Raw genomic sequence first — 12532 nt, forward strand, 5'->3', positions numbered from 1 at the left:
TTCAGCACGTGAAACTGGGTAAATGCGTAAACTTGTCTATTCCACTCTCAATTCATAATCCGACTACAAATCTTGTCGGATGGAAAAAGAAAATATCTGTAACTGCTTCATTATTTCGTCCCGAATTTTCGGAATATTCTTCTTCACCGATCTCGCGGTACTACGGATTGAGACGCAATGTTCTTCTCTATTTCATTTTTTTTTTTTGTGAATGAGGTGCGTGGGTACTGGATTTGGGGGGCCATTACCATTGAACGATAGCACAACGTTGCCAACGTTGCCGGTAACTATCGTCCAGCCGTAATGTATACTAGACTATCGATCGATGCCGCAAATATTAGACAACAATATAGGCAAACAGTCCTGGGTAATTAAAGCCGACCGTCCTCAACCCCTGGTGAGTTGCTTTCATATTCAATTCTTGGGAAGGGTGTAGCATACAAAAATATTACTCTCTGATGTTGAGGGTGGTAACGTAATCGCATTTGATTGATTTCAGTAATCATTTCTCACGATGAATTTTTTACAGAGGGAATTAAAATTCTCATTATTACTCATTATTTTTCTATTTGATGGAAAATATTTGGGAGTGGGAAAAATTACAAGTCAGCGTCCAACCGTGAGAGTTAAACCGGATCTTACGCCGAGATCATTACCCAGCAGCATCAGAGTAAAAGGAGAGGGTTTGCACGATCGAGGAGTTAACGATCCGGTAATATCGCGGTAGAAACCGCAGGCGCGAGCGGTTCTTCAAAGAGATAGTGAACTGTGTACGAATGTATACACAAATGCAACCCTCAAACGTATGCGCTAGTTAGCGTTTAAATAAATTGCCAACGAATTGTATACATATATACATGTTCAAAGTTTCAAAAATCACGGTCGCCAAGAATAACGCGTTTAACCGTTACGTCCGTTAAATTTGTTCCTCAAATTGAATCGATCTTAAATACATCAGCGTAATCATGACGATTTCCCCGAATCATGTCTGTGATAAGATTTTACTTGAAAATAATGTTATTAGGGAATTTTTCGGTTTGATTTTATGAACGTATATCTGAAGAGAAGGACCGGAATATTTAGCTTGTCCAAATCAGTTCCCTGAGAATGTCGGAGGACCTACTTTTGTCCTCTGAAACCAGTGCGCGGAATATGAATTGGCATTTCACGCTTATTGTAGAACGGGGACCCAGAGAGTGTGCCGAATTAATAGCCACTCGAGGGTCCTTTCCCAATCTCCTCACCAACACACACACACATTTTCTCTCTCTCTCTTTATCACACACACAGCCTCCCTCTTTCCATTCTACTATTTTACCCCCCGACAATGTTTCGCCAGACGGTCAAATCTGTACTTCACTGAGAGAACAAAAATATAATTCTCCAGAATGACGTGCACTTACGGCAGTTGCACTTTTTCTTGCTGATGCCTTTATACAGTATTAAGGAGAGACTAATATGAATATATAATTGTAAATATATCATTTATCTGAAAAATTGAATGTAAATTCAATTGTACGGATTTTTTTATTGCGTCTACTTAATGGCAAACTTCAATGAGATGTAAATGAAAATAAAAGGTGTAAAGAACTGTAAAAAACGGGTTATAGAAGAGCTCTTACAAGTGTGCAAAGGAACTTTGAAATTGAATTCACGAGTTTACTAGTAGTACCCGAGACCTTACGACTCCCAACCTCATGTACGGCAGGGGATCGAGGTAACATCTATCTCACGCAGCTCACATGTTCTTGCGTGGTTTCCATGCACTCACTAGTAAATAGACAGAACTGTATTATCCCACCATGTCTACTAGATGGAAAACAATCATGTATTGAAATTTAACGGATTCCTCTATCCTAATCTTTCCGATATCCCAAAGATAAGTTAATCCTAATTCCATCCACCCAATGTCAATAAATACGACTAACGATCAAATGAATGTAAATACTAGGTACGACACGGAAACTGGTATAAAAAACCGAACGGATATACAGAACAAATGTGAATACCTGTCGTGAACAGCGAACGCTTTTCTATATATCCTACATTTCAATATGCCACACGGGAAAGCTAGTCCTTGGAAAGTAAAAATATTTTGCAATCATAAAATCATAAAACGGTGTATATTTGATAAATACTGGATTACTTGCTCGCGAAAAAATAATGAATTGAAATGATAAAAGCATAGAGTAGTTGATAATATACTTGGAAAATTTTGCTTAACCCCCAGATGCACTTTGCTTTTGAATGATGCAAGAGAATTTTCTCAGAACTCATTAGGATCAAATTGAAGACGACGGGGAAAAATAAGTGAAGAAGAAAAAAAAGGATTAATCCAAGTTAAAAACAGGAAGGCTCCACTGGAGAATTAAAAGGGAATCCTCTCAATTTTTTTGAATAAGTGAAGGCATGAAAAGAATAGGAGGGAAAAAAATCAACAAAGATTGCGAAAAAGGACAGACTTAGTCGAGTCTTCTGGGACTCATTGGTAGAAGTGAGACCAGAGGATTATCGCCCATTCGCAAAACGACGCAAAAGGCCAATACTAGACTCACCGAGATGATTGGTCATTTTAAGTATCGATAATATTCTCTTGAATTCAATTTCATCGGCTACTGAATGAATAAGATATCTCTACGGAATTATTCTCGTGAAGTGATAGAATAAACAAATCCGTGTAAAATCACCTCTGAAATAAAATCAGATGAGTTTTCCCGTGCATGAACTGATACGATTTTACCTATATGATTTGAACACTTTCCAATGAGCCTGAATGGGAAGTTGGAGAGATAGGAAGGGAGTGAGGGGCAGAGTCCATCATTTCAACTCTCCATGAAGCCCCATGGGTGCCCAACTAACTTTTTAATGGATGCCATCGTTCCATCAAAAAGTTGTTCCCTCATTGGATTCACAGAACTTGAGCATGAGTATGAGTACATATTAAAAAAAAAACTGGCCTAAATGTGAAAGATGAACAATTAATCAATCCAACGGAAAGACTCGGCCTACCCTATTAAAGAATTACCCTGATATTGCAAGTGAATAAAACTTGAAATGTTTTCAACCCGAATTTATATGAAATTTATCTTCGTTTTTTAAATGAAAAATTAGATAATATCGCGGAATATGCAATAAATTCCCTGACTCGACACAATTTTCTGACGTAAATGGAAACAAAATGCTTTCTGTTTTAGAAGGAAAAATAATTTTCCAAGTGACATTGTGATTTTCAACGATAGGTGTTACACTTGTGAAGCACTTAAGTGAATTATCAATCTTGCTGAAAGCTGCCTGAAGGTAGTATGAACAGAGAGGGGGAGCCATGACAAAGGGTTTCTCTCCATTTTAGTATAAACATTTCTCAAGCTCACAGCACTATTTGAATAATTATCAAAGTAATATGTTATCAAAGTAATACGTTATCCACTCAATTTTATTGAGGGAACGAGTTCAGTGGAAATTAGAATGTAGAGAAAAATGAAGAAATAAATTGTTCAATGCTGAATTGTTCGGATATTTCTTTTTTCCCTAGCACACTGTGCCAACAATTTGCTGTGCGGGTTGTACGTTTTCAACTGGGTGGAAATGACGGTACAAGAGTTGAGTTTCACCGGAGTGTGAATCTCGCGAATCTCTCGCCTAGTAGACGTAGAATTTTATCAACGATCGATTCCGATTTATCAGCATTCGGCTCGTGACTCTAAAGTCTTACTCCTGTTCATCCCTCCCCCTAACTTTTCCTCCTCGCCCAATCGATTCATAATGCTCGATTGCTTCCGATTATTTCCATTGCAATGGAATTCTTATTCTGATTTTTATTTCTAATTATTTTTCGGCATTGATACCAACGTTGGATATAACTTGTAGAAATATTTATCAAGAATTTTTCGAATTCGAATCCCTTCGAGTTTTACTTTTCAATTGGAAACTAATGAGACAGTCCTGAACAGAATTGAAACTAAACCCGACTTGTATTCACATACGCTGAGTGAATCGTCATTTTTCTTTTCGCTGATAAAATGAAAATACTGAACATTTTTGGCTCGATTCCGAGATAGTCCATGAAATAAGCATGACATAGCATACGATACGGGTCATGCACTGGCATGGTTAAGAAAAATATAAATACGTGACTCACATTGGGCTGGTGGAGTTCCAGTAGATGTCCGGCAAACGTGAACAGGTGGCCTCCCTGGGGAAGGCCTCCATCACAGATAGCAGCAGTAGGAATAGGATGAACCAAGGCATGACGTCCGGCTGAATCTTGAGGCCGTTTGATAACACTTATTGTTTATGTGAAGGTAGCTTTCAGTCTTTCGGCCACCTGCATTACACAAAATCACACAACACATAACACAATTGAATTATCAAATAACCCATAAGCAACACATTGACATATCAATTCACTTTGCATTTAACAATCGCGTTGTTTTACCGATGAATTAGAAACGCGAGGATATGTACGTGGAAGTACATGATCATACGAAAATGAAGCAATCAACGAAAAAATTATTTATTTTGTGATTAAAAAATAAAAACAATCAAAAATGAAAGAATTGACAATTAAACCATTGAAAATCGATAAATGAATTAAATTGAATTGAGGAATTTTTGATTGTGTCTTCCACATAATATCCGAGTTGCTCGGTGCAGCCGAGGTCATTGGGAGAGAATTGTTTGGGGCGCATATTACAGTTATGTCTTTCTCGAATTTCCACACACTCAAGCACTGGAAGTTTAATTGTTTCTATTATTTTTTACGTGGACGAGTTTTTGGTTTTAATACATTGGGTTATTTTGCCAATTGCTTTTTACAGACAACGCCATCTCTGCGGTCGTTGGTAAACCGAGTCAAAACGAAGTTAAGTTAAGTTAACCAAATTTAAGTAGAGAAATTTTAATTTTCGTCAAACCGTGAAGCTATTTTCCCGCACCACAATTTACACTTCGATTGGCTAAGCTTCTACTTTAAGAAGGATTCCATATTTTTCCTCTCCTGGAAAGGGATAGAGTTGAAGCGAGTGAAGACGTGAAATATCTCAAGAACATAATAGCCCATATGTCGGGGTGCTATTATGTTTATCCACTATATTTGAAATTTATTCAAAATAAATGAAATCTCCTTTTGGATAATTCTCCGTCCGATGTCGAGAATTCAATTGTTTCCTTAATTGCAGGATGAGAGTAGAATCGGGAATAAGCAGAGGAGAGGAAAAATAAGGAGATGTTCCAGCCATCAGTATTCCTCGAAATTATTTATCCGTCACCACAATTCATGTGGATGTTTCCAATGTGTTCCGCAGACTGAGACCTCTCCAGAAATGCAGCCCTATTAGTAAGAACCCAGTTACGGGCGAAATCCCGTGATTGGTCGAAAACCGGGTGGTGGGGGAACAAAAATGAGTTATGCGCACAAGCCCAAAATTGGAATGAAAAATTTAAAAATTCAAATTGTAGAAGACCACTCGCCAGGGGGCCTTTCTCCACGGTCCGCGCGAGTTGATATCCGTAGATGAATCTCAAACGAAAATTCATTCACGCAGAAGGAGCTGCAGCGTCAACATGGAGAGAAGGACCAGAACGGCAGAGAGCTCAAGAGAGGAGAGCAAACCAGACCGGAGCAGCAGCAGCTTGGGAGATAATAATTCCCCTAATAAATAAATCTCTATTTCGCCGGGGACAACCGACTTTGCTCTTTCTTGGTCCGTACGAGTCGATGGCCCTGAGTATATCGTGGAGAAAAAATTATTGGCGCGATCAGAGCTGCAGCGGCTACAGAAAAGACAGCAACGGAGCAAACTATCTGGATCTTCAGAAATATTAAATCGAAACTGGAAAAACTTAATTCTCGCTAACCACAAACAACGTGAATCTCATTCTATTATTCCGTTTCGACTTTTATGAAAAAATTAATCTGGTGCCAGCTATTTGAAATTTTCACATCTCAATTCTCGCACCATCAGAGAATCAGATTTCTGTTTAAGCCTGGAATTATAGTCAAGGTCACCAACAGCGGTTATATATTCATAAATCCGATCTTAAAATTATTTTTCAAATGAAAATTACATGCTCACATTGAAAATGAAATTTTTTGGTAAAATCGGTGTCAGACAATTTTAAAATCAATTTCAGCATCTATACTCACTTTTAGTGTAACCGATGACCAGTAGTTCCGTTCACACTTGAATCACACTCACTATCCTTTAAATTGCTGAGTGAAATTTGTATGTAATTCCCTTTTGCGGTTTAGTCACTCAAAACAATGCAACAATCACACGTGAATTCACAGCCTCCCGTCGGATATCCGGCGAGATAATCAAGCCTTCACTATTGTTTTTCTCTCAGCTCTAGTTCTTGAGGTAAATTTTAAATAGGAATAGAGCCTTCTCAATTCAACAAAAAGAAAGAAATTTGCAATCGATTAAAATTCGTAACCTCAAAAAATATCAACTCAGTCATAAAGATTAGCACAATCCCAAAAAATGACAACTAAGTAGAAAATAACAGATAAAATAAGTTTCAGAACTCAAAGTCATAAATAAATTTATTGAACGATCGAAAGAATAACACAGAAAATTTTCATTTGCACAGGAGAATAGCCAGTGATAAAAAAAAATATGGCACAGTAAAATTGGTGTATTATTATGATTTCTCAATGATACAGGTCACGGGGGAAATGTGAAAAATGATATGAATGTCAATGAAAGAAAGTGCTACCCAACGAGGGAGTACCAACCGTTGGATAAATTCTACTTGGAGATAGGGATCAGGCCCATACGTGAATCTCTCGCGGGAGCTGAACACGTGCACATTGACTCAACGATTTGCACATATACACATAAGGAACAGGCGATGTCGTAGCTTCTGAGCTAGAGAGAACTGGTTGTTCACACTGCACCCTATACACAACGTTGAAATCGGTAATCATGTGTGCCCACAAAATATTCTCCCCTCATCAACTCCCAGATCCTCCACCAATCGAAATTCACCAATTGATTTATTCTAACATTTAAATTCTATCATTAATCTCACTTTATCAAATAGCTCGTTCAATATCCAAGTTATTTCGGTGAATTCGTTTGGATGCAACGCTCAATCGAATTCCGTCGAAAAAATACTCGCAGCGGCTATTGTTTTTCCTCTGTTTTATTTGATTCCCTTTTTTTCATTCTCTTCCGGCAGTTTTTCTTCATTTTTCATTCACCATATCGTACGGAGAATCACCTCAAAGGGAGATTTCATTTAGTCTGAATAAATCTCAAATATAGTGAAAAAACAGGAGTACGGGCTATTATGTCTTTGTTGTCTCACTCCTTCACTCACTTCAGTTCTTTATCCCTTTTCACGAGTGGAAAGATATGGACCCCTCGTTGAAGTAGCGTTCTTCTTTCTCCGTCGACTTTACAACTCGTGTTGAATCGGCACCAATCGGCCCTGCACCAAGCAGACCACTTCGTCACTACTTGCCTGGCTTGTTTGTGCACAGCCACACAAAACTGCAGAACAACCTTCCCCCAAGGATTATCACTCCAAAAAGAAAAATATTTCAAATTGACGAGAGCAGGTGTACTTCACCCCACACCAATTATTCCTCTAACTAAACATTCAAATATTACCATCAATCAATCAAACATCATACCGAGTCTTTCCCCCCGACACTATTCCAGTAGAATCTCCGAATAGTATTTGCATGAAGACAAGCATTTGCATTCAATGAAATATTAATTGAATTTTTTATCACTAGATTGACAGCAGTCGTTCTGATGCACCATCATATTGATTATCATTATTAGAGATTATTCGAGATTATTAAAGATTATTAGAGTTGATGCATTGTTTTCACAGTCACAGGAGCATTCAGAGTATTATCATGATCGTTATGATCATCATTGACATCATCATCATTGTTGTTGTTGTCATCGTGAAATTGACCTCTCACCCTCAATGAATCACGGTTACACGGGAATTGTCAGTGGCACCACTCTTTTATTTTATCATCGATGGTATTAAGCAGGTGATAAACAGACACCGCGGTGTTTGTCTGGGGAGAGGGGGTGATTTATCAGATTTTTTTTTTTCGCGAATTTACAACTGTACCGAACGTGCTCCCGTACCGTGGCTGCTCGCTCCTCTGTTGGCGGGCTTCGAATGACGGAACTCCGTTCTCTTCCCAACGCAACTGCGCGCGCCTTTACAGCATTTCTTTCTTTATCACACATTCCACCCTCTCCTTCACTCTCTTACCCCTCGTGGCTTCTCTTTTCCACAATGTCGAAACGGTGCACACCAACTTAAACTCCATTAATACAAGAGAGATGACGATGGACATTTCACTTTGAATAATGCGCAAGCCCCAGCTTGTACTCCCTGTACACCCTGCACCCCCTTGCAACCCCTTGCACTATACCTGCCATCGGTAAAAGCTACAAAAGCTACCCCTCCTGGCACCGCCAACAACCCGGACTTTTCCGTGGACTCTCCAGTTTCCTGTGATGGATAGAAACATTGTCCTTCTTTGGCACTCGCCAGTTTAATATGGACAATGGAGGAACCAGTGGATATGGAAGGCTTGGTTTAAATTTGGAGGAAAAAAGATAATGATAGGTAGAGACAATTCGATAACCAGTAGAAACTTTTTAAACTACGTGATTTGAATCTAGGGGAAACTCAACAGCAGCAGATACCTATGGGAGATGGTCCAGTGTGCGGCTCAAGTCGCTCGCCTACAGCCATTAATGTCGCCTTATCTAAAAAGACTTTTCAAACTGTAATGCAGAGTAAAAAGAATAAAATGATAGGGGACTCAGTTGAACGAGGCTCGAGAAAAAGAGAATGTCGTCATATCTTTCTTGTTTATTTGTCTTTCATCGATTCTAATGAACTTGAACTTTATGCCAATCGAATGACTGAGTTATTTAATTAATGAAGTATTGAAGTATATCTTGGATTTCACGATATTACCCGATTTCCCAACTCACTATAATCCCACAAAAACATTTGGTGGTCTGAAATCGTCCAGAAGGGAGAACAAAAAACTGAACTACTTCTACTTCAGGAAGTCGAAACTACATCGCCCTCCAGAGTTAATATTAACATAGTAAAAGAGTGAAGTGCCTTTTTACTATCTAGAGTTAGTTTTGAATAATAATTCAGTGAGTGTTAAAAGTCCTCCAAGTTTGTTTATTTTTGTATTCATAATCCACTGCAGTTGTCTAATTGTTTAGTCTTTTATTTCAACCGAGTCAGACTAGGGGGTGAGACGATCGACAACTAAATAATTCAGGACAACTTCCATCCACGTGGGGATTGGTGTCAGAGCTGCGTGTCTTGCACATATATCCGGAACGTGGCAGACGCCAACCTGACTCTCAAAGACAGCCCACGCTATGCTCAACCGCAGGTCCGAGTATTGAACTTTCTTGGTATGATTAAATATTTAATGTTAACGATCGATAAAACTCCCGTTTTCATATATCCGTCGACTCCCTATTCCCATCCGCCATTGAGTTTTTCTCTATTTGACCTACGCATGTACTGCTTCCACTGCCATTCTCTCTCACACCTCTCATTATTTTACATTAATTAACCATTTTTTTTTCTCCTTATGAAATCAATATCAATTCACTGGAAAATTATATTGTACCGGAATTATTATTTCTGTTACCTCCACCGTTTCACCGAATCATCACTTTTATCGAAAATGTATATGAATAGATAGAAAAATAAAACTGTGATAAATACAGCAACTTACCACCCTGAATACTATTTACGTTGGCACTATTCCCGATTTAATTCGACTATAGGTGACCTGAGTTCAATATGACAATGAAGGAAAAAAGATAGAAATATACTTTCTAATTATAAAACAAGACTATGAAAGAACGGCTAAAACGGACATAAATGGCTTCCAGGTATAGATCGAGACATTTATAGTTCATTGAATATTTTATAAGGCCTTCTGTAGTCAAATCACACCTTCTCATCAGGTCTGACGAATGTTCCATTATTAAATATTGATTATATTTTAATTACTTGCATATTTGAATATCGGGGGAGGAACGAAATGAAATTGGAATATTAGCGAGAAATAATTGATTGCCACATGGAATTTATTGAAATTTTTGGAAACCGAAGAAAAAATTTGACATTTTGTTATCCAGCTGTCACCGATAGCTTACACTTCAGGGCCTGGAGTAGATTTGGACGAGGAAGTTGATACCGTGATTCCTCTGGCTCTTGAATTTGATGGTGACGTTGTTCAAACCAGGTCCACCCTTGGTGATACGAGCGTAGGCTCCATTTCCATTGGTTTTCTGATCTAGGGCATAGACCTGAGTGATTCTTTCGTTTTTAGCTGCATAAAACGTCTTCTCCACTGTTGTAATCTGCCACAGCTTCGATGACTTCACGATATTCTCCTGGTAAGTTATGCGATCACCTGGAAGTCTGCTACCAACGATCAAGTTATGACTTTTATTGGTACTATTTGTGGCGTAATTGTAACGGTACGCGTGCGAGGGTGAGTATGTCGTAATGGCAATTGCAACTACGAGAGCCCAGAGGAAGGCACACTTCGAATACATTTTTGATGACTGAATCTTTGTTACTAATTGTGCTACGGTCAATCCGCAATCTGAACTGTGACTGATAGGATACAGTGGGAATAATTTATATATATTCAGCTGATTATCTGTTATCAGCTATCTTATCTTATTGGCAAAGCTCATCACGGTTCTTTCCACAATTTCCACGATTCCTTGAAATTCTCAAGTGGGTGGCTTTATCATATAAAATATTGAGTTGACTATCATTAACAAGTATGTTTTGACTCATAACGCAAATGATGACGTGATAATGAAATCATCGATTTTTTTACGATTAAATTCAGAGCAATTATTATTTCTTCATAATTTATAGCCATCTTTGAAAATCGATGGGGGAAATTATTGTAATAAAAATGATGAAAAAAATTAGAAATTACCAAGACGTGATGTATGTTCTGGGAAAAATAAGAATGATTGCTGATATCAATGATTGCTTTTTGTTTTACTCAGTATTCGCATTTTATTATTTTCGTTGATATGGAATAAAATTTAACCAAGTTCTATTTACCTCGTGCACGATGTTCAATTGGATGTTTTCTAGTAAAATAAATAGTGATTATTTCTCGTGGCTATTCTCTTTTTATGAACAAATTCATCGGGACGTGAATGTTTTAATTGATGGTGTGAATAATAAGAATTGGATTGAAAGAATAATACCATGGATTAATCAGCCAGATGAGGCTGATTGGCAAATGTTTGCATTTCCAATTTTAACATTAATGGTTATGTGAGTTATCCTCAATTTCCATTCTTTCATTAATTCCCCATTTCACTGCAATAATATTTAAACTTGTCCAGTATTTTCATCACCATTATGACAGTTAAGTGGTTGCAAGCTTTTCCATCAGATCCTCGAAATTTCGTTGAACCCGCAGACAATGAGGATCAAATGATCATGGAATATCTTGAATTTGTTCCGACGCCCTTGGAAATTAATAGAATTATAAAGGTACAAAAAACACGATGCATTCAAATAAGAATTTGCCTTTGTGATACACGTTCTTTCCATTTCACAGGAAAGAATATTACATTTCGACGCGGAAAATTATAATCAGCTTTACATTTTGCCACTTGGCTTCAACACAGTTGGAAATTCATCCCTACAAATAAATGAAATAATCGACACGATTGATAGTCTCGATGACGATGAATTGGAATTTAAAAATATCTTGGATGAGATAATTGATAAAATCGTAGCGCACGTGGAAAATAATTCAAAAGGCACCACTAAATTGGAGGATTCGAGTTTAAGCCAACGGCCATGCAAAAACAATTCTAGAATACCACTACTGAAATCCCGTCAGGGTCAGGTAACACGAAAATTCTGATAAATTTTTAAATGCCAAAATAAAATTTTTCACGACCGAAATTAATTATTCGTATAACACTCGAATATTTATAATTATGGTCAATTGCTTGCTGATTTAATTTTACAGACGACGCCATCTGTCTGACTATTCAGGAACAGAGGCAAATTGAAATAAATTGAAGTGAAGGAATTTTTCAGTGTTTTGAGATTCATTCTAACATGAAATCCGTTCAAGGTCATGCTCCATACGATGTGACAAACGAAAAAATTGCCGGAAGAAAATGAACAAAAAAGGGGTAAAATGGGATAGGAGAAAAACGAGGAGAAATTTTGGTCTTCAGAGAATTATGAAACTGTTTTGAAGTATTAAAAAAATTGAAATTTTCCCCGATACGATTTTTATGGCAGACTAAAATATCTTGTGGCCATAATTTTTTTTCCTTTTGTAACGAAATTGAGTAGCCTAAGCAAAATTAAATTTTGAAAGCGAAATTGAGTTTCCTGAGTTTTCGTACTAGTATCTCAGAGTTCTGTACTCTGTACTGATGAGCGCTGGTCTTTACTGCTGGGCTCTGCTATGCTCTGGTCTTTACTGCTGGGCTCTGCTATGCTCTGGTCT

General features: G+C 37.7%; 3 protein-coding genes and 1 long non-coding RNA gene across 4 annotated transcripts in view; 2 read left to right on the top strand and 2 right to left on the bottom strand.

Moving 5' to 3' along the window:
* LOC105269679 (uncharacterized) overlaps positions 1-3451 on the top strand; it is a 100878-nt gene extending 97427 nt beyond the window's left edge. Inside the window, exon 3 of the long non-coding RNA XR_892461.1 lies at positions 3195-3451. This is a non-coding gene — a long non-coding RNA (uncharacterized lncRNA). The remainder of the gene's footprint in view (positions 1-3194) is intronic.
* Ephrin (ephrin) overlaps positions 1-8181 on the bottom strand; it is a 173173-nt gene extending 164992 nt beyond the window's left edge. Inside the window, exons 1-2 of the mRNA XM_011310124.1 lie at positions 6146-8181; positions 4139-4324 (exon numbers count right to left, since the gene is read on the bottom strand). Of these exons, the coding sequence (XP_011308426.1) occupies positions 4139-4248 (110 nt within the window). The 5' untranslated portion in view covers positions 4249-4324; positions 6146-8181. The remainder of the gene's footprint in view (positions 1-4138; positions 4325-6145) is intronic.
* Positions 8182-10088: 1907 nt separating this feature from the next.
* LOC105269682 (probable salivary secreted peptide) lies at positions 10089-10662 on the bottom strand. The gene has a single exon (XM_011310125.1). The coding sequence runs from the start codon at positions 10581-10583 to the stop codon at positions 10182-10184; it is 402 nt and encodes a 133-aa protein (XP_011308427.1). The 5' UTR covers positions 10584-10662; the 3' UTR covers positions 10089-10181.
* Positions 10663-10796: 134 nt separating this feature from the next.
* Positions 10797-12376, top strand: LOC105269683 (uncharacterized). Its single transcript, XM_011310126.1, has 4 exons — positions 10797-11331; positions 11403-11553; positions 11621-11914; positions 12041-12376. The coding sequence occupies exons 1-4, from the start codon at positions 11123-11125 to the stop codon at positions 12056-12058; spliced, it is 672 nt and encodes a 223-aa protein (XP_011308428.1). The 5' UTR covers positions 10797-11122; the 3' UTR covers positions 12059-12376.
* Positions 12377-12532: the final 156 nt, after the last annotated feature.

This window comes from Fopius arisanus, unplaced genomic scaffold (genome assembly GCF_000806365.1).
Source record: "Fopius arisanus strain USDA-PBARC FA_bdor unplaced genomic scaffold, ASM80636v1 scaffold00072, whole genome shotgun sequence".
In the NCBI taxonomy this organism is placed as follows: Eukaryota; Metazoa; Arthropoda; class Insecta; order Hymenoptera; family Braconidae; genus Fopius; species Fopius arisanus.

Excerpts from the sequence above, each read along its gene's own strand:
- LOC105269682 (XM_011310125.1), bottom strand. The coding sequence starts at position 10,583 with ATGTATTCGAAGTGTGCCTTCCTCTGGGCTCTCGTAGTTGCAATTGCC.
- LOC105269683 (XM_011310126.1), top strand. The coding sequence starts at position 11,123 with ATGTTCAATTGGATGTTTTCTAGTAAAATAAATAGTGATTATTTCTCG. Across the intron at positions 11,332-11,402 it reads ATTTTAACATTAATGGTTAT|TATTTTCATCACCATTATGA; the intron begins GTGAGTTATCCT and ends AAACTTGTCCAG. Across the intron at positions 11,554-11,620 it reads AAATTAATAGAATTATAAAG|GAAAGAATATTACATTTCGA; the intron begins GTACAAAAAACA and ends TCCATTTCACAG.